Below are 19,550 nucleotides of genomic sequence, written 5' to 3'. Positions count from 1 at the left end.
GTCGGGGTCCAGGTCGGGGTCGGGGTCCACCGCCTCCTCGGAGGAGGAGGAGGAGGAGGGGGAGGAGGAGAGGGGGGTGAGGCTGTGAGGGGGGGCCCTCCCCTCGGGACGGGAGGGCGAGGAGGAGGAGGAGGATGAAGGGTATGAACGCTGCGGTAGAGGCCTCGCTGTCCGGTCTGAGAGGGGGGGGGGGGGGGGGGGGAGAGAGAGGAGAGACAGACAGACAGACAGACGACAGAGAGCGAGAGGGGGGGAGAGAGAGAGGGGGGGGGGAGAGAGGAGAGACAGACAGACAGACAGACGACAGAGAAAGAGAGGGGGGGAGAGAGGAGAGACAGACAGATAGACAGACAGACAGACAGAGAGAGAGAGGGAGAGACAGACGACAGAGAGAGAGAGGGGGGGGAGAGAGGAGAGACAGACAGACAGACAGACAGACAGAGGGGGGGGAGAGAGGGAGAGACATACAGACAGACATACAGACAGACAGACAGACGACAGAGAGAGAGAGGGGGGGGGAGAGAGGGAGAGTCATACAGACAGACATACAGACAGACAGACAGACAACAGAGAGCGAGAGGGGGGGGAGGGAGGAGAGACATACAGACAGACAGACGACAGAGAGAGAGAGGGAGGAGAGACATACAGACAGACAGACAGACAGACAGACAGACAGACAGACAGACAGACAGACAGACGACAGAGAGAGAGGGGGGGAGAGGGAGAGAGGGAGAGACATACAGACAGACAGACAGACAGACAGACGACAGAGAGATAGAGGGGGGGTAGGGAGAGACAGACAGACAGACAGACAGACAGACGACAGAGAGATAGAGGGGGGGTAGGGAGAGACAGACAGACAGACAGACAGACAGACAGACAGACAGACAGAGAAGAGAAAAGAGAGGGAGAGACATACAGACAGACAGACGACAGAGAGAGAGGGGGGGGTAGGGAGAGACATACCAACAGACAGACAGACAGACAGACAGACAGACAGACAGACAGACAGACAGACAGAGAGAGAAGAGAAAAGAGAGGGAGAGACATACCAACAGACAGACAGACGACAGAGAGAGAAGAGAAAAGAGAGGGAGAGATTACAATCCAAAAACCACTGAATGGTGATTAAATAATTGTAAGTCGTAGAATTTGTGTGAACATATTCCGAAAGCATAGGTGTGTTTATGGTACGGATGGGATATGATAATTAAAAACACTAAGTATTATTTAATTGTTGCATTTACACAAATCTAAGATGAAATACAGTTGGGTACTCGTTGAACTTCAGTTCAACTCGTTGAACTTCAGATTCAATTTATTCGATTCAAGTATTCAAGCATTTAAGTTTTACTGAGTTGTAGTTCTGTAAAATCCTCAGTGTAAATATACCATAATAATAAAAACTTGAGAACTTTTCGCGCGCTGGCCATGAAAACTTGTCTCCCATGAGAAACGCTGGGGCAGTTTCAAACGTAAAAAGGTCTTCCCATAATGGGAAATAATTTCTAGATTAATGAATGACGAAAAACACCCCGCCCTCACGACCAACCCAATAACATTCCAATGCTCCTATGCTCCAAAGATTGAGGCAGCAGTCATTGAAATTACAACCCTGTAAAACTGTGAAAAGGGCTGGACACTTAAACTGAATTGAGATCAGTCTATTCACTTTTAAAACCTCCACATCACTCACACACACACACACACACACACACACACACACACACACACGGTAAAGAAAATACTTCAACATCATTACATTACATTAAAAGCATATCTTATTGTGGGTTAAAAAAAAAACATGAAACGTGATCACGTTTAACTGTGAATCTGTTTCCCCATCGGTGGGAACCAACACTGATCAAATCTCAATGTTTAATACCGTTTCTCTGAATCATGTATGGAATCTGTTCTGAATTTGACGGCATCACATTTATCTTCCCTCGCGAAAGGAAGCCTCTCAGAAGCACAGGCGAGCTGTCCCACTGAATATGTGCGTTGTGAAGCAACCACGCAAAATGTGCGCGCTGGAATCATTGAGAAGCTAAACCGTGACCCTGATACACACACGCACGCCCGCACACACCAGGAGAGAGACACACAGAGAGAACTGTAGATAGACCTAAAGACAGAGAGACATAGAACAAGAGATGCACAGAGAGAGAGAGAGATGCAGAGAGAGAGAGAGAGAGAGAGAGAGAGATGCAACGAGAGAGAGAGAGGGAAGGGAGATAGGGAAGATTGGAGAGGGGCTCAGCTGAGTGAATGAACACACACACACACACACACACACACACACACACACACACACACACACACACACACACACACACACACACACACACACAAGAAAGCGTAACCAGCTGTGTGAGCGATACACCAACATACTCCATCTCCCTCCATTTAGCCTTGGCTATGTCCGGTACCGTGTGGGTGTGTGCGTGCGTGCGTGCACGTATGTGTTGCCGTGGTGACGTGGTGCTCTGCGGCGGCGGCGCTAGCGTCACGTGCACGTTGGCGGGAGGCTCATTGGTATGCTGCTGGGGACACGGACTCACAGCTCAGAGCTCAGCTCAGCGCTACGCTAGCCAGGAGCGCGCACACACGCACATACACACACACAGGCATAGGCAGGCCCTCGTGCACACACAGGCATGAACGCACGCAGGCACAGGCACATACTTATGCACACACACACAGATACACACACACTGACAGACACACACACACACAGGCAGACACTCAAGTACTCGCACACAAACAAAGACGCACACATGCTCGCACATTGACACACACACACAGGCACAGTAATATACATACATTCACATACGCACACTCATGTACACATACACACATATTCACACACACACACATACATACACACACACAGGCAGGCAAACATAGACATATGTACACATACACACACACACAGGCAGGCAAACATAGACATATGTACACAAACACTCACACCCACACAAACAGGTACACATACACATCTGTACACAAATACACACACCCGCACAAACAGGAACATATACACATGCATGTACGCGTGAATGCACACATACACACACACACAAATTCATTATCATGACGTATAGTAGCATGAATGGAGGAGTCGAGAAGAGGGAGAGAGATAGATGAGGAGAATGGGGAGGGAGAAAGAGATTCCTAAAGGAAGGCAGAGAGAAAGATTTATGAAGGAGGAGGAAAGAGAAAAGAAGAGAAACTGAGCAAAGGAGAGAGAAAGAAAATCAAAGGAGAGCTAGGGATTGATTAAAGGAGAGGAGAGAGAGAGCTTGATACAGTGTAAGAGAGAGAGAGAGAGAGAGAGAGAGAGGCTGATAAAGCGTAGCGTACAGCGAGCGAGAGAGTGATAAAACAGGGGGGAAAGAGAGAGAGATTGATAAAGCGAGGGGGAGACGGTTCTAGAAGATTGGTTTTCCCAGAATAGCAACCCGTAGTGACACATGCTATTGTAGCGTAGCATATAGCCGACACGGCTTTGAAGACGACGCTGTGATCAGCCAAAGATCTTCACCTCGGGGCCGGCCAACACAAAATATATCATCATTTGATTGTGTGTGTGTGTGATTGTGTGTGTGTGTGTCTATTTGTTTGTGTGTGTGTCTACTTGTTTGTGTGCGTGCGTGCGTCAGAGAGAGTAATCTTGTCTAACAGCAATGGCTAAGTGAGACGTCAGTATGAATGTGTGAGTTTTGCTTGACAGTCTGACTCACTTCACCAGCAGTAGGTTGTGGGAGTAACAAGAATATTCTAAAGATTGGAAGGATTGGCTGCCCGTCACTTCAAGTGACATGGGCAGGGGACATCTTTAACGGATGACTGTAGGACATAACAAGAATCGCGATTCTTACCTAATTTGATTCTGAATCGATTCACAACTTCTATCAAAAATCGATTTTCTTTTCCTTCTGTCTTGGGTTTGCCTTTGTGTGTTCACATTATCGAAATCGGTCTATGTCACTTTTTCCAAATAGGGAAAAGAACATAAATACACACTTTACTTGGCATAATTTGACATGCCCCCTTTCTGGAGGGCACACCGGATTGGAGTAGAACCTGAATCTAGAACCGACAGGACCTGAATAGAAAATCGATCTGAAATCAAATCCTGAGATACCGAAATGTCAAGGCAGGTGATACTGTGAAACGAATAGCCCCACACACACACACACACACACACACACACACACACACACACACACACACACACACACACACACACACACACACACACCACCACCCTACACCAGCCCCCAACACACACCCTCACCTCAACATCACCCGGGCATCCTGTACCACCTCCACTTCAAATCCAGCATCGATAATCTCGGAAAAACACAAATTCCTACCTGCAACAGGTGCGCTGGACGCCAGCGCGCACGCCAGCGCGCACGCCGCCAGCAGCAGCAGCAGCAGGGCGCGGAGCGCGCGCGGGGACGAAGAGCTCGCGGGGAGCATCGCTGGGCGCTCGTCCGCCAGGGTCAAAGGTTCCATGGGACTCGACACACGCTGGCTCTGAACATGGGTGCATCGACCGACCCCCCCCCGCGCCTCAGACGACCGCAAGGGGGGTCCGGCCCGGACACACCGGCGCTGGTCGGTCAGGAAGACCTGTATGAATAAAAAAAAAACCCCCCGAGCAATACTGTCTGTTAGACATGAGGACTCAGCGAAGGACGCACAAACACACCCACACACACACACACACAGGGACACAAACAAAGCCGCACGCACGTGTATATATATACACACAGACTCACACAAAGGCCAAAAGGCACACTAACGCACACATATTCACAGGCACATATGGTACATAGGCCAACACATACACACTCACAGGCACACTAATATACACACACGCACTTACACACACACACACACACACACACACACACACACACACACACACACACACACACACACACACACACACACACACATCGGACTGGAGTAGATCCTGAATCTAGAACACATATCTACAGAATCGATTTTGAAATCGGGAATCGCTGTGAGTCGGGAAAAGAGTTTATATCGAATCGTGGCCCCAAGAATTTAAATCAAATCTTGATTTGATATTGTGAAACGTAGAGCACCACAACCACGCAAGCCTACACACACACACACACACTCACACACAGGCAGGCAATACTGTAGTAAACCGTAGTACCTTGTATCAGTATACTAGTAGTACCACACACACACACACACACACACACACACACACACACACAGAAACACACACACACACACACACACACACACACACACACACACACACGTTCTCCGCTGGCCCAGTCCTCTTGCCTCGATGGCAGCCTGGTTGACTGACCCCATTATTAGCCATAGCCCACATCTGACAAACACTCATGTCTCCGAGCGGTTATGGTCACAACGTGCACACGGCATCACACTGTAGCCTGCAATGTCATTTACGAAATAATATACCGACACCGACACCGACACCGATATAGACGGGCCTTTAGTTCCGCTAACCGGTGTCGGTAACGTGATCCGGTCGGTTCTAAGACACAGTGTAATCCATAGTATTAACACGGGCGCCAAATTGACGCCTTCGCGGCCAATTGCTCTTGACCGTGGGATCGCTGTGATTTTTCCCACCGATCAGGTCATTTGACAAGGATACACGGCGAGCCGTGCGTGTGTGTGTGTTTGTGGGTCGGTGCTGAAGCCGACACCAGTAGCCCATTCGTTTTATTACACCCGCCAAAGGCATCAGCTAGACCCAGAAAGGGGGGCCTTGCCATAACGCGAATATCAAAGCGAACAGCGGTAGGGTGTAGGTCCATGTGTAGCCGACGAAAAGGAAGGATGGATAACGACTGTCGTGGTCGCTCATCGCTACTATTCCACAACCGCCCCCCCCGACCTCCAAATAAAACACATGTTAATCCTCAAATGTGTGGAAGGAGACCTACCTGTCATGTTGAAGATGCGGTGCGGGAACGTCACGCCTCTCCCCACTACCGCGCGGTGCGCACGCTCTCTCTCCGGTCACTCGCTCCTCCACGCAAAGCAGCGGGGAGACGCGTGCACGCGCCCGCAGTCCGCGCTGTGAGCGTAGACGCGCGTTGGCGGCCAGGGATGCGACAGGCTAATAAAAACTCCAGAACGGAGAGACCTCCTTTCGCAGCGTTTTGTGTGTATTATCACAGGAAAAACCGGCGGCGTTTGACGTCTCCGACGCGGTTTTAGGGCTTCAATTCCACCGCCACCGTACCTACTGCCTACTACTCCCCTTATGGATGATCCGTCAGTGGATCAGGGTCTACCATTCACACCTCCTTCTGGGGGCTCGATAGCTGGTTTGCCTGTCACGACTGAAGGATGGATTTGTGATAGGAGCACAGTTGAAAACAAATTCTGAGAATTGATTCATACCTCGAACGATTTACGCAAACACAATACAAAACCAAAATCCACACGTTGGTATTAATTTAGCAACAAATGCATTATTCTGATCTAACGCTACGTATTTCTAAATGTAGAAAAAAAACATCACACCAATCAATCATTTTATAGTAGATTTAATATGTTTCCTGCAATTAATAGAAGCACACAAAAAAATGCAGCCCACATGTGTAGACAGATCTACAAAAAAGTACATATTAGATAGATAGATAGATAGATATTGAAATACAGATAGGCCAATATAGATTTACAAATATATATATATAATATAGATATTGCTACATAAAGTGTATGAGACAAAGTACTAAACAGCCACCTATGTACAGTATACTTAAACTTTAAATACTTCAACCTTCATCAAATAACCTCGTTAAGAACCATCCAATCACATTCAGTTCAGCATCCATGATTCAGGAAGAGGAACTCCCTTTGACCTATTATTATCTGTGCATTGTCGAAGGCACAAGTGGGTCTCAGACAGAGGCGGAGCCAGACTTTGTGTACATCCGGGGCTTAGCCCAGAGGGGGGGTCTGGGTGTCCTCCCCCAGAAAATTTTGAATTTCTAAAAATGTGATTTCCTGCATTCTAGTCCATTTTAGGGTGACCTGCTGGACATTGGCAAATCCTAAATCTCTGAAATATCACTGCATTATCATTATCAATTTAATTTACTTTTAGTTTTAAATAATAATGATAATGCACTGAAGTATTATACATATGCACACAAATAAGTACTACATTGTTTTAGAGGTTTGTCCGCATCTATCACTCTGGTAGAACTCATTTAAAAAGGGGTCAAAGTTCAATGAACGGATGGATATATGGATATATGGATATGGACGCAAGCTGAAAGTAAACAAGACAGTCTAGCACCAGCCACGCATCGGTAACATCGTTAACATGTTGGCTGCTGGTCAAACAGCGAATGCAGCAACGCGATATCTGTACATTTCTTATCTAAATCGTTAATAAAGTTTGAGTTTAAAATAACCGATATGTCAGACATGGATATTTTTTACCTCTTCATGATATTCAGTGGACCTCAACATTTAATTGAAGGTAACATTTGGTAACACACAACACTGTACACTATTGGCTAAGACAGAATCGCAATCAGAAAAACGGATTTCTGACATTTTAAACAACGTTGGTAATCTATTTTGTGTGAAAGAAGTAATTATCGTAGCAGCCTAGCTAGCCGATGCAGGCTAGTTAGCACTAGCACCAGCACTACTGCTCCCGGCCAGCGCGCATCAAGGTGATTTCACTGACCTGAAACATTTGACAGGTCATTGGCAGGGGCTGCTGCTGCTACGGTATCACTGGATGTTGGTTTAGAAAAATAATTTCTAATGTCCATGGTAATGTTTGTTCCACAACCTGAGGCTACTTTAGCAAGACTGCTGAGAGACGTGAATGTTTAGAAAACGTCACGTTGTCCTGGCAACCGTTCTAAACAACCGAACAAGAGATGGCATTTTCCATTGCTTCCATGTGTTGTTTCTTTCAAAATGAAAATAAATCAATTTCAAGAGGTGAAAATCACTACCAGTCGAAACATGAGGGAACATGTCAGGGTTGTCATAACTTCAAAAGCTTAAAAAAGATCCGTGGCTTTTGACGTGAGATTCGGGGCTTCAGTCCCGAAAGCCACCCCCAAGCTCCGTGCATGGTCTCAGAGAGAGAGAGAGAGAGAGAGAGAGAGACCCAGGCTCTATCGGGCCGTCAGTGTCGCCATGCTGGCAGCGGACAGGAAGCGAGGGCGGCGGCGCACGGGTCTCCTGGTGTCCAACGCCTGGTTCCACTGGTACATATCTGAGAGAGAGAGAGAGAGAGAGAGAGAGAGAGAGAGAGAGAACGAGCAAGAGAACGAGCAAGAGAACGAGAGAGAGAACGAGAGAGAGAACGAGAGAGGTAGAGAGAGAGAGAGAGAGAGAGAGATAGAGGTAGAGAGAGAGAACGAGAGAGAGAATGAGCGAGAGAACGAGAGAACGAGAGAGGTAGAGAGAGAGAGAGAACGAGAGAACGAGATAACGAGAGAGAGAACGAGAGAACGAGAGAGAGAGAGATCACAATCCAACAACATTAATATACCGTAACCTCCCCTGAGAACGCTGGTGAAGTTTCAAACATAAAAACGTTTCCCTATCATGGGGAATCATTTCATTATTAATTATTAAACAATGACCAACATAACTAAGGTTCCAATGCTCCTATGCTTCCAAAATGAGAACAGAGAATAATCCATCAATAATAATAGTAGTATTTATATAGCTCTTATCAAAACATCCAAAACGCTTTTCATAGTGAGCGAGTGAGTGAGTGAATAAGTGAGCCATTAGTGCTTTACCAAGTTCAAAGAGGTAGTCCATTGTCAATTATTTCCTTCATTCTCATTTCCTTGAGGGCCTCTTCTCGTCGTGTTACCAAATGAAATGGAGCGACCCACAGTGTTCTTGTCTCTTGGTTAAATCTATGGGTGTGCATGTATTCGTCATTTTGTGTGTGTTGAGTTTTGATGTGTTGCGTTGTGGTGTGTGTGTTTGTGCATGTGTGGTTGTGTGTGTGTCTCACCCTTAAAGCTGAGGAGGTATTTCCGGAAGCCCTTCATTATCGCGACCTGATTCAAAGGGTTCTTCTGAAAGGCCTGCTCCAGGTCCCGGGAGGTAACCGAGGTGACACGCTGTCCGCTGTCCTAAAAGAAGGTTTGCATAAAGTTTTGAACGCTTACAAAGCTCAACGAAATACGAGTTCTCCCATGAAATGGGAATTTCACGGCAAATTGTTTTTCAATATACCCGAATTTCAATCTACACAATCCAATTATTTCAGCCCTGTTTTGATCCGTGAGTTTCGACATTAACTTATGAAACAATATTATAAAATATTATATTGTATTATTAATAATAAATTTAAAAGCAAAAACAAAAAAGTACATAATAATATACTGCTACTACTAATATAAATTATATATATATAAATAAAAATACAAAATAAAATACAACTATCATAAATAACAAAATAATAAAAAAAATCAAAATGAGTTCATTTAATAATGCATATTATTTATAATAATAATAAAAAAAAGAGAAATATTTTTTTTATATTTTTGAAATAATAATCAAATAAAAAAACGATCCAACTCACGGGCAGGCCGTACTCCACCCAGCTCCTGTGGTTGTCCCGGTAGTACCACACCCACTCCGTGGTCAGGGTGTAGTGGGGGGGCTTGGTCACCGACGACACCGTGGTCAGCCGCCGCACCGGGAGGGCCCTGCTCCCCTGGGTCATGGTGAGGAAGTCCACCGGCCTGGAGCCAGGGCTGAGCCAGGACCCCCACACCAGAATCAGAGCCGGGACCACCACACCAGAATCAGAGCCACCACACCAGAATCAGATCCACCACACCAGAATCAGAACCGGGACCCCCACACCAGAATCAGAGCCACCACACCAGAATTAGAGCCACCACACCAGAATCAGAACCGGGACCACCACACCAGAATCAGAGCCACCACACCAGAATCAGAACCGGGACCACCACACCAGAATCAGAGCCTCCACACCAGAATCAGAGCCGGGACCACCACACCAGAATCAGAGCCACCACACCAGAATCAGAACCGGGACCACCACACCAGAATCAGAGCCACCACACCAGAATCAGAACCGGGACCACCACACCAGAATCAGAGCCACCACACCAGAATCAGAACCGGGACCACCACAGCAGAATCAGAAACAAGACCGCCCCACCAGAATCAGGACCGGGAGAGAGAGAGACTGAGAGAGAGACTGATAGAGAGAACTGACTGACTGACTGACTGAGAGAGAGACATTCAGACAGCGAGAGAGAGAGGTCAGACCGTTCAGGAGTGAACTCTGACCTTTTCCTGACATCCGGGTCACAGTAGGCCAACTCAATCTCCTCCATGTGCCTCAGGTCACGCCAGGCTCCGCCCTTCAGCACCTCCCACTTATAGGGCATGTTGAAGTGCACAAGCATGCACTGGTCTGGGGGGGGAGAATACAACAGAAAACACAAACACCTTTAGAAGAGACTCACAAGGTTCTTTCCAAAACATAAAGGAGTCTATTTCCCCTGTTCACTTTCTTATTTGGTCAATTTTACATGAGTAGTTAGGATCACGCTTCGAAACGTCCAGTGTGTCTTCTTTAATTGGATGTGTGTCGCCATCTAGTGGTTTTGCAAGGGAATTGCAGAAATGACAACGAATTTGAAGTTGCGTTACCAAGACGGCAGTTTTGCGGAAGCTCACCTTCAAATTGGCATCTTTTGCGGAGGAAGTGGAGACAGATATTGACGTTGGAAGTCCTCTGATTTGTCTGAATGACGGGCGAACTCAGCTGATGTCTCAGATCAGAAATACCAACTAATGGACCAATAGAAAACACAGAGAGAGGGAGAGCGAAAGAGCGAGAAAGAAAGAAAGAAAGAAAGAAAGAAAGAAAGAAAGAAAGAAAGAAAGAAAGAAAGAAAGAGATACGTTATTGGTGGCAGAATCCTGTGTTTCTCAAAGTGGCTTGATAATGTAGTGTCCAGTTAAGACAGGGCACCAGGAATGAAAAATATATAGAATTATAATAGAACGTTAAAACGGATTATCAAATGGTAATTGAGTGTCCCGGAAGACTTCCACACACTAGCGGTTCTAGACAAATTTTACTAGGGGGGCCAAGGAGAGGCCAGTGTTTAACCAGAGGGGCACAAATAAAATGTCAAAAAATGATATTTAAAGATTATAAACTTTGTTTTACTTTAAAATCATCAAACATTTAATTTCTACAGGAGTTTATTACTTCACCAGTCTGCATTTTTCTGTCAAATTATCTTAAATTGATGGAGCTTATGCCCTAAATCATCAAAACCATATAAACATTTGTTTTGTACAAGCGTGCAAGAGAGGTAGGGCCATAAAAAAATAAAAATAAAAAATACAATACAGGATACAAATACAGTGTGTCAATGTGAAAAAAAACTCCAGGGTACAACGAAGTGCAAAACAATGTGCCATTTCCTATTTATTTTAAATTTCAGTGTGGAGAAACTTTGTTCTTCCCCTGATAGAAAAATTCCCTGTTAAACTGTTCTTGCCTCATTTCATGATAGCTGCTAGAAAAAAAAAGAAAAAAAAAGTTACATTTCGTTGCATAACCATCCCTTCCTACTTAACATGGGCAGATAGCCTACTTCTCTTTACTCAAATGTATTTGTTATCCCAGTGTAACAGCCAAAACGGAACAACCCAACATTGTGTAGCCTAGACATTTACATTTACATTTAGGGCTTTTAGCAGACGCTTTTATCCAAAGCGACTTACAATAGACCTAGCAAGGATACGGACATTTGGATACTCGCCTCTGTTCCGATGAGTTTCCTTAGATATGCTTATGTTTCTACATATATCGAGACCAGACATTTACAAACCTAATTTCATTATCAGTGTGAGGAACTACAGTAACGCGGTTATGGGAAAGAACAACAAGTCACTTACGAAATGAAATTGTTTTTTTCTACTCTTGCAACAGGAGGGATCGTGGCTCCTTTCTCCAAGAGTAGTCGCTCTCAGTCACTGAGTAGCAGCAGCACGTCGGTGTTTGGACGCGCCCCTCTAATTTACCCGCGTAGAACGTTACTTCCGTACAATCAGTAAAATCATAAATGTTTTGTTTGGTCAGCACGGGGGGGCCCCCAGGGTTGGCCAGGGACACATCTACAGGGGCACTGGCCCCCGCAGGCCCCGGTGTAGAACCGCCGTGGTTGTGACGTGCATTTTAACGGATTAAAGTATGGATGTACTCCTATTTGACGAAGACTTGCATGGTTAAATGCATAAATTAAGTAAACACCACGAGTAAACAAGAACAAAGCCTCTGTGTAAGCAGAATGGCTGGGATATCGCCCCATTGCTTATAATGGCGGCTCGCTCTGGCAAAGCTACATTCCAGCTGAACATCCTATAACCCTCCCCAAGTCTTTGAGTTGCTGGTGTCTTACAGTATTTGGCATCACCAAACGCCAAAAACACTGAAATAGAGAGACAAGCTCTAACATAATCTAGTTCTGCATAACAGTACAACATTGGGAGACAATGCATAACTTTTTGTCCCTTGTTGAATAGATATTATTATTAGATATCTTATCCTAGCTAGCTTTGTTGTATACGGGGAAGGCGTTAACTAACGTCATTGTTAGTGCTTGGCACTTGGTTCTATGAACATCCTTACTGTACCGACAGCTATATATTGTTTCTCTTTCTTCTGACAAATGTACTTATTGTAATTCGCTTTGAATAAAAGCATCTTCTAAATGCCCCAAATGTAATTGTAATATTATTCTCAGGGTTGATAAGAGATTGTATTTCTAACTTTCACAACCACAGATAGTTTAGCCCTCTGGCACATGGGAATAACGTATTATGATGCCGGTTTTTTAGACTACATAGATGCAGTCTATTACTGATGTAGAGACTTACGTTGGGAAACAAGGAAAGGTTGGGCATCAGCTGGGTTGGCTAATGAGCAGGAAGGGCCATCTACCGCCATTTTGGAGCGAGCTGGATGAGAAGATCTGTAGCGGATCTTAGCCGCTTTACGTTTCTCCCGAATGTCGATGAACCCTTCAGGCTGGCGGGGAGTCTCTTGGGTTGGGTCTGGAACGAAGGAAACGGTTTTGTTGTCATGATAGATAGGATAGGTCTGGTGGCCTGCCTCTAGATCAGTGGTTCTCAAACTTTTTCTACAAGTGTACTCCCTCTAAGAATTTTTTTCATCTCAGTACCCCCTTCACTGGCACAAAACACAAATACATTGTGCGTTCTATTAGGCAGTGTTAACATGAAAATTAAAGGGTTGCAAATACTCACAATTAAGTGAGACATGGGGTGTGCTTCATGCAACTGTTGGCTAATTTCTCTCCACAAAAGAAGGACAACGCCAGGGACAGCATTGAGAGAGTCAGAGCATGTAGAGGTCTAAATATATTCCTCCTGAAACTGACAACATCTTGGTGTATCTGGATGCGCTCTCCTTTTGCGGATTCTCCTTTCTCCTTGTATTCAGATTTACATTTCACAACACGTACCGCCATTCGGGAGAACTTTGCTATTTTTCAGATATACTTCATTAAGGAGCAGTTAGTACAGACCGAGTCAGGCATTTGCAGTTGCGGTGTTGCCAGCTTACTGTTACATTAAACTGTAATCAGAAAACGCGGTTATATGCTATAGACCCTATAGTATCTGTCGTATAAAGGCTGGGACGAATTTCAAATTATAAATATGTACACTTTATTTTGAAAGTATAGACCAGCGCGATTCCCATTGAAACGAATGGCGCGGGGATTATTCTTCAAAACGAGAGCTGTTAAATTGTGGAAAATGAATTAAACTGTAATCAGACAACGCGGTTATATGCTATAGACCCTAGAGTATCTGTTGTATAAAGGCTGAGACGAATTTCGAATTATAAATATGTACAATCCATAACGTTAGCTCTCTGGCTCATAGCTCAGCGGACTAGAATATCTCATAGAATCATTGCTTGTTGGCCGGAAACGGAAAGGGGGGCTGTTCACGTTTGGTTGTAGTCTTTTCGCTCGGTTCTCCGTCTCATTAGTAGGGCTAGAACCGAGCGAAAAGACTACAACCAAACGTGAACACCCCCACTTTACGTTTCCGGCCAACGAGCAATGAGTCTTCCAATCGAAATCAATGGGATTTACAAAATGCGCTAAATGTGCAATAAAACACGATAGAAACTGTATTTCGCTACGATCTTTGATTCAACCACTCTATTTCATCCTAGACAAACCACAAAGGGGGCTCAATGTTCAAAATACCAGAAAAAACGAATAGCTCACAGCAACATATTGCAAAAAAGAACTATGAACTAGTTCATTTTTTGGAACTGTGAACTTAGTTCAAATTCTTTGAATTATGAACGTTTAACTGAACTAGTTCATTTTAAAAATTTGTGAACTGAACTTTGAACTAGTTCACGTAGAAAGCTGCTCACCTTGGGGGTTGTTAGCGCCCCCGCTAGCTTGCTGCACGGCGGCTTGGAGGTGGTGGCGGTTCTGATAGATGCCGACCAGGTCTCGGATGACGTCACCGGCGCGCAGACCCCTCTCCTGCAGCAGCTTCAGACCACGGTGGTCGACGGCGTGCGGCCGCTGGCACCGGTCGCCGAACCGGCAGCGGCCCTGGGTGTGGTGCATGCACAGGTGCAGCTTGGTGCAGCTGTCCTTGAAGGTGCACGCCCCGTCCGGCACCTCGCCGCGGTTGTAGTGGACGCACACCTGTGTGATGTCACACGCGCAACAGGGGCTTTTGGGCGGGTTCCAGATGCCTCGGACACCGGCCTTCTGAGTTGCACTTGTGACGTCCTTTCCTGTCTCGTAGCACTTATAGCGTTCCCGTTCGTCTTTGTGATTGTGTTATGTCATTGGCTAGTCGTTGTTTATTGTTAGCTACATTAGCCTCTTTAGCAAACCAGCTTGAAAAAACAAAAAACACAACTTTACATTGTATTGCACGCACAGCAAAACCGTGCGATGCATATATTAGTGACCGGAAAAAAGTGGCAATGTAATCAAGTGTGTAAGAGCATTCAAACTCACCATTAAAATGACCAAGGTGGTACAAATACAAAGAAAATAAATCTCTTTAAGGGCGCAGCCATTTTGGTTGAGGCCATTTTTTGCCTTGTCGAGGCATCTGGAACAAACCATAAGTTCAGGCCTTACAGGTTAGAGGTTAGAGATTAAAAGGTGGAATGTTTCTGAAGCCCATGCTTAAAGGTCCCATGGCATGAAAATCTCACTTCATGAGATTTTCTAACATAAATATGAGTTCCCCTAGCCTGCCTATGGTCCCCCAGTGGCTAAAACTGGCGTTCGGTGTAAAACGAGCACTAGGTGTTCTGCTCGCATTTGAAAAAACGGAGGCTCAAGTGCACTGATGTGGAATGTGGTCCCATATGTCGTCATAAAGGATCTAAGGATCTTGCCTGCCCAGAGAATTTGGCCCGCCAATGAGACACGACCGTGCGAGCGCCACATGTGTGTGTGTGTGATTACACACACTGTAACGCAAGTGTTTGCTGTTGGTGTTAAGGCGCATAACACGTCGGTACTTTGACGTCTCTTGTATTTCCACAACGAGACTGTAGTTGGGGTTATCTCAGCCATCGCTGAGAAGGAATTGGGGGAAAGGAACGTTGGCTTTGACTCCCTGAAGTACATGAACTGCGACATGCTGCCTGCCGCCGGTTGCCGTGTGGCATCACCGCCGCAAAGCACCACCTCCCCGGCAGCGGGCAGCCGGCAGGGCGTGGTTCAGTCTACTTCAGATTGATCGAAGTGGAAGAACCAGAGACGTCGGAGAATTCGATGAAGTCGTTTATGATTCATGATATCGTCTGGAGGCGCACACAGCTTTTGGCCGTGATAATATGTATTATATGTAGTGCTGTCAGGCGATTAAAATGGCTAAAATGGAATGGCTCCCTGTCCAAACCTTGCACGCTTGATACAGGTGTCCCTCGGTACTGGGGCCTCTTCTGTTCTCCCTCTACATCAGATCTCTGGGCTCTGTAATTACATCCCACGGCTTTTCCTATCACTGCTATGCTGACGACACTCAGCTATTTCTCTCCTTTCCCTCATCTGACAAAGCCCTGATTGCAACACGCGTACCTGAATGTCTGGCAGAAGTCAGCACCTGGACAACTGCCCATCACCTGAGGCTTAACCTCAACAAGACTGAGCTCCTCCTAATACCAGGGAAAGATTGCCCACACATGGACTTACTGGTCACTGTTGAGAACATCACTGTATCTCCTTCTCCAACTGCCAAAAACCTTGGTGTAGTGTTGGACAATCAGTTATGCTGTACCGCAAACATCACTGCGGTGGCCCGATCCTGCAGATTTGCACTTTACAACATCCGCAGGATCCGGCCCTTCCTCACAAGGGAAGCAGCTCAGCTTCTAGTCCAATCACTGGTCATCTCCCGCCTCGACTACTGCAACTCGCTCCTGGCTGGACTCCCTGCCTCTGCGATTAAACCCTTGCTCAGCAACGATGGGAAATACTATCAAATGTATTATTTAAACCAGTATGACTATTCCTACTGTATGTAGGCTTATACACATTACCAGGCTATCAAATAACGCCCACACACACACACACACACACACACACACACACACACACACATGCACACGCACACACACGCGGTGGCGGACATGGTAATCGGGAGAGTCGGGAGAATTCCCGGTGGGCCGTTAACGTTTTGGGGCTGTCGGGCTGATTACTGCGGGATAACAATATTGCGTTTATAAAAGTTTCTTGCAGCGCTGTCCGGCAGCCTGAGCTGTGCGCCCGCAACCTCTCACTCATTCAACAGACTCAACACTCACAAACTGTCAACGTCACAACCAAGTCGATTTTGTCTAGAGGGGAGTAAATGAGCGGCCCCTCCCGAAGCGGTAACAGCCCAGGTGGGCTTTGAACTGCGATTGGTCAGAAAGACGTAACAGCTAATGACAACATTGAAGTCTCGTGCAGGCTCGAACAGAGTGACACAAAAACACACACAAGCTTTAAAGGGTTTTTAGGATATTTACAGAACACGGCTAAAGGCTGTGTGCGCCTCACCATTGCGATACAGCCGCTGTAAACAGAGCGCATGGTACTGTGGCTGCAAACTGCTCAGGGCCACACCCCCACCCTCCTCCTTGACCCGCCTCTCTCCTCCTCATTTGCATTAAGCTACAGACACCGAAACGGCGCATTTGGGGAAAGCTCAATGTGCGACTGGCTCGTAGTGGCTGTAATTCTGCACCATGGCTGAATTTTGGGAACGTCTTCAAATACTGTGTTTGGGGGCCTACTAATATCTATATTACAGCATCCATAAAGTAGCATGCCATGGGACCTTTAAGAGACCAAACATGTAGCTCCTCTATCGGCCTGGCGGTGGTCGGATGCATAAACACCGGTCATTGTTTGAGTCAATGGGGAAAATTGTGAGGGATTCTCGTTGAATAAAGAGAAAACGTTTTGTTGTCTTTCCGTAGGAGCGGATAGTTCATCTCCATATTATTCATTTTGAGAGGAAGCGTTTGAGAGTTTTATTTCTTTAAAAAAAATGTTTAGGATTCAATGAGATTACGTTTTGGCAATAGACTACTGCGAGGTGGCCATTCAATTCCCACCCTAAATGTGGTAAATATATAGTTGTTGAAAAACAAGTCGAGGCGGCCCCCATAACTGTAGATCAATAGATGATGTATACTTTAATAATTCCCTCTTACACGCTGAAACGGTATACTTTACCTTGCAAGAAATGGAGCACATACTTCTGGTAACTTATTCTCCTTTTTTCCCTTCTTTTCATTTTTTTTTTTTTTATATTTCTTTTTTTTTATTTCTTACTTCAGTTCCCCCATCTTGTCTTCATCCAAACTCCAGACGTCACGTCTTTCACTGGTTCAACATAATTCGTTTTTGTTTGCCGAGTCTACACTGTTTTGGTTAATATCATCTTTGTTTCACTTCCACCATCACGTGGACACATTGCGGATGCGTCATGATTAATCCAAGTAATGACGCGTTCATATCTTTACAAATAGGCTGGGCGGTCTGTGAATCACGTCAAGAGAAACACAAAAGCTGATCCGGGAACAGAAACCAGAGGACTCTGCTGGAAAACGAAACTTAGCTAGAACTAGTTTGGCCCAGATGCCTATTAGCAAGCTTTGTGACAACCCTTTTTTGGGTGTTGAGGTAAATGGGGTTCACCATGGCTGGTTGGCCGGCCGCTCTAGCGCCTCTCACCTCTGGCAGCAGGCTCGGGTCGTTCTGCATAAGCAGGAGGAAGAGGTCCTCTTCGGGGAGGTCCTGCAGGGTGCAGTCTCGAAGGAGCGACTGGTTGTGTGGGCACCGTAGGTCGTGGGAGTGCTTGCACGGTTTTCTGGAAGGGACGAGAGAGGGGTAGATGTAAACACACTCTGGAATACGCATTTCCTGGCGAGAAAAGTAAAATAGCCTCAATCATATGTAAAAAGCCTAAACGACAAGACGAGATAAATTAATAAATAAATAGATTCGTGTTGGATATAGTAATAATTGTAGTAAAGATATATAATATTTTGCAACTGTATTAACAATCAAACCATTTGAAAAAGGTCAAACGGAGGTAAGTTATCAATAGTTGTAGTAACTTGGTTAAGGTGAAGTGTTTTTATTTTATTATTTCTCATCTGGTTTGTCGGGTATAGGACACAGCATGATGTTATAACAACCAACACAAAGCCTCAGGCAAGCAGGCTTACAATCATGACATAGGTATTAATCTGTCAATATGTGTTTTTATCTAATGTTAACATTAGGTTCATCAAATACAAATGTTTAATAAAGTACATATGTATGAGAGAATATGTAATATAACTAATGCAAGAACGTACTTTATATATTATGGCATTTAAACGAGCATCCTACATTTCTAGTCAAGTTCATTGAGCTTTAAGTTTCGATTCGTCAATAAGGAAACTATAAACTTACCGGAACTCATTTTTCCCGAATCTGCAATTCCCATAAACATAATATTTGCAAATGTGCAATTCCTCACACTTTTTGTTGTAACAAGTCCCTTTCCAATATTCTTTGCACAAACGTAGAGAGGTTTTAGCCACGACCACGGAGTCACCGTCCAACCCGGTGCGCTTCACCTCAAAACGAGCGCACTTCATGATGAACCAAAAATCGTCTTGGGTCACATCAAAGCTCTTCAAGATCTGCTCGTACAACTGCGAGGAAGCCATGGACCCCTTGTTGCTACAAAGCACACTGGTGGCATGGTGAATAATTCCATCACGAAGAACTTCATAACTCGACATCTTGACACCTAAACATAGCAGGCACAACTATACCTACAGTCTCTCTCTCCTCTGCAACAACGACCGATACCTACGCTCAAAGAACACTGGATGGAGGCGTGTTGTGGTCGGACAACAACGTGGTGACGAAGTAGGTGGTTCACCACAACTTCCCCATTGTGTTCAA

At 45.5% G+C, this 19,550-nt stretch overlaps 1 protein-coding gene across 1 annotated transcript; it reads right to left on the bottom strand.

The window, feature by feature from the left end:
* Positions 1-6,559: 6,559 nt before the first annotated feature.
* parp12b (poly (ADP-ribose) polymerase family, member 12b) lies at positions 6,560-19,550 on the bottom strand. Its single transcript, XM_079734888.1, has 9 exons — positions 19,050-19,550; positions 18,324-18,459; positions 14,498-14,780; positions 12,958-13,134; positions 10,741-10,854; positions 10,348-10,474; positions 9,608-9,782; positions 9,035-9,155; positions 6,560-8,275 (listed from the first exon to the last, which is right to left on the bottom strand). Exons 1-9 carry the CDS (start codon positions 19,382-19,384, stop codon positions 8,175-8,177), a joined length of 1,569 nt encoding a protein of 522 aa, XP_079591014.1. The 5' UTR covers positions 19,385-19,550; the 3' UTR covers positions 6,560-8,174.

Source organism: Pollachius pollachius (genome assembly GCF_949987615.1).
Source record: "Pollachius pollachius genome assembly, chromosome: 4".
NCBI lineage: Eukaryota > Metazoa > Chordata > Actinopteri > Gadiformes > Gadidae > Pollachius > Pollachius pollachius.
The sequence above is the reverse complement of the archived record's forward strand: the minus strand, read 5'-3'. Positions and strand labels throughout refer to the sequence as shown.

What these genes read in the sequence shown, in the direction of transcription:
- parp12b (XM_079734888.1), bottom strand. Translation starts at nt 19,384, where the DNA reads ATGTCGAGTTATGAAGTTCTTCGTGATGGAATTATTCACCATGCCACC. An exon ending in TTCGGGAAAAATGAGTTCCG is followed by an intron (nt 18,460 to 19,049) that starts GTAAGTTTATAG and finishes CGTCCCTTCCAG; the next exon opens with AAAACCGTGCAAGCACTCCC. An exon ending in CAAAAGATGCCAATTTGAAG is followed by an intron (nt 10,475 to 10,740) that starts GTGAGCTTCCGC and finishes CTCCCCCCCCAG; the next exon opens with ACCAGTGCATGCTTGTGCAC.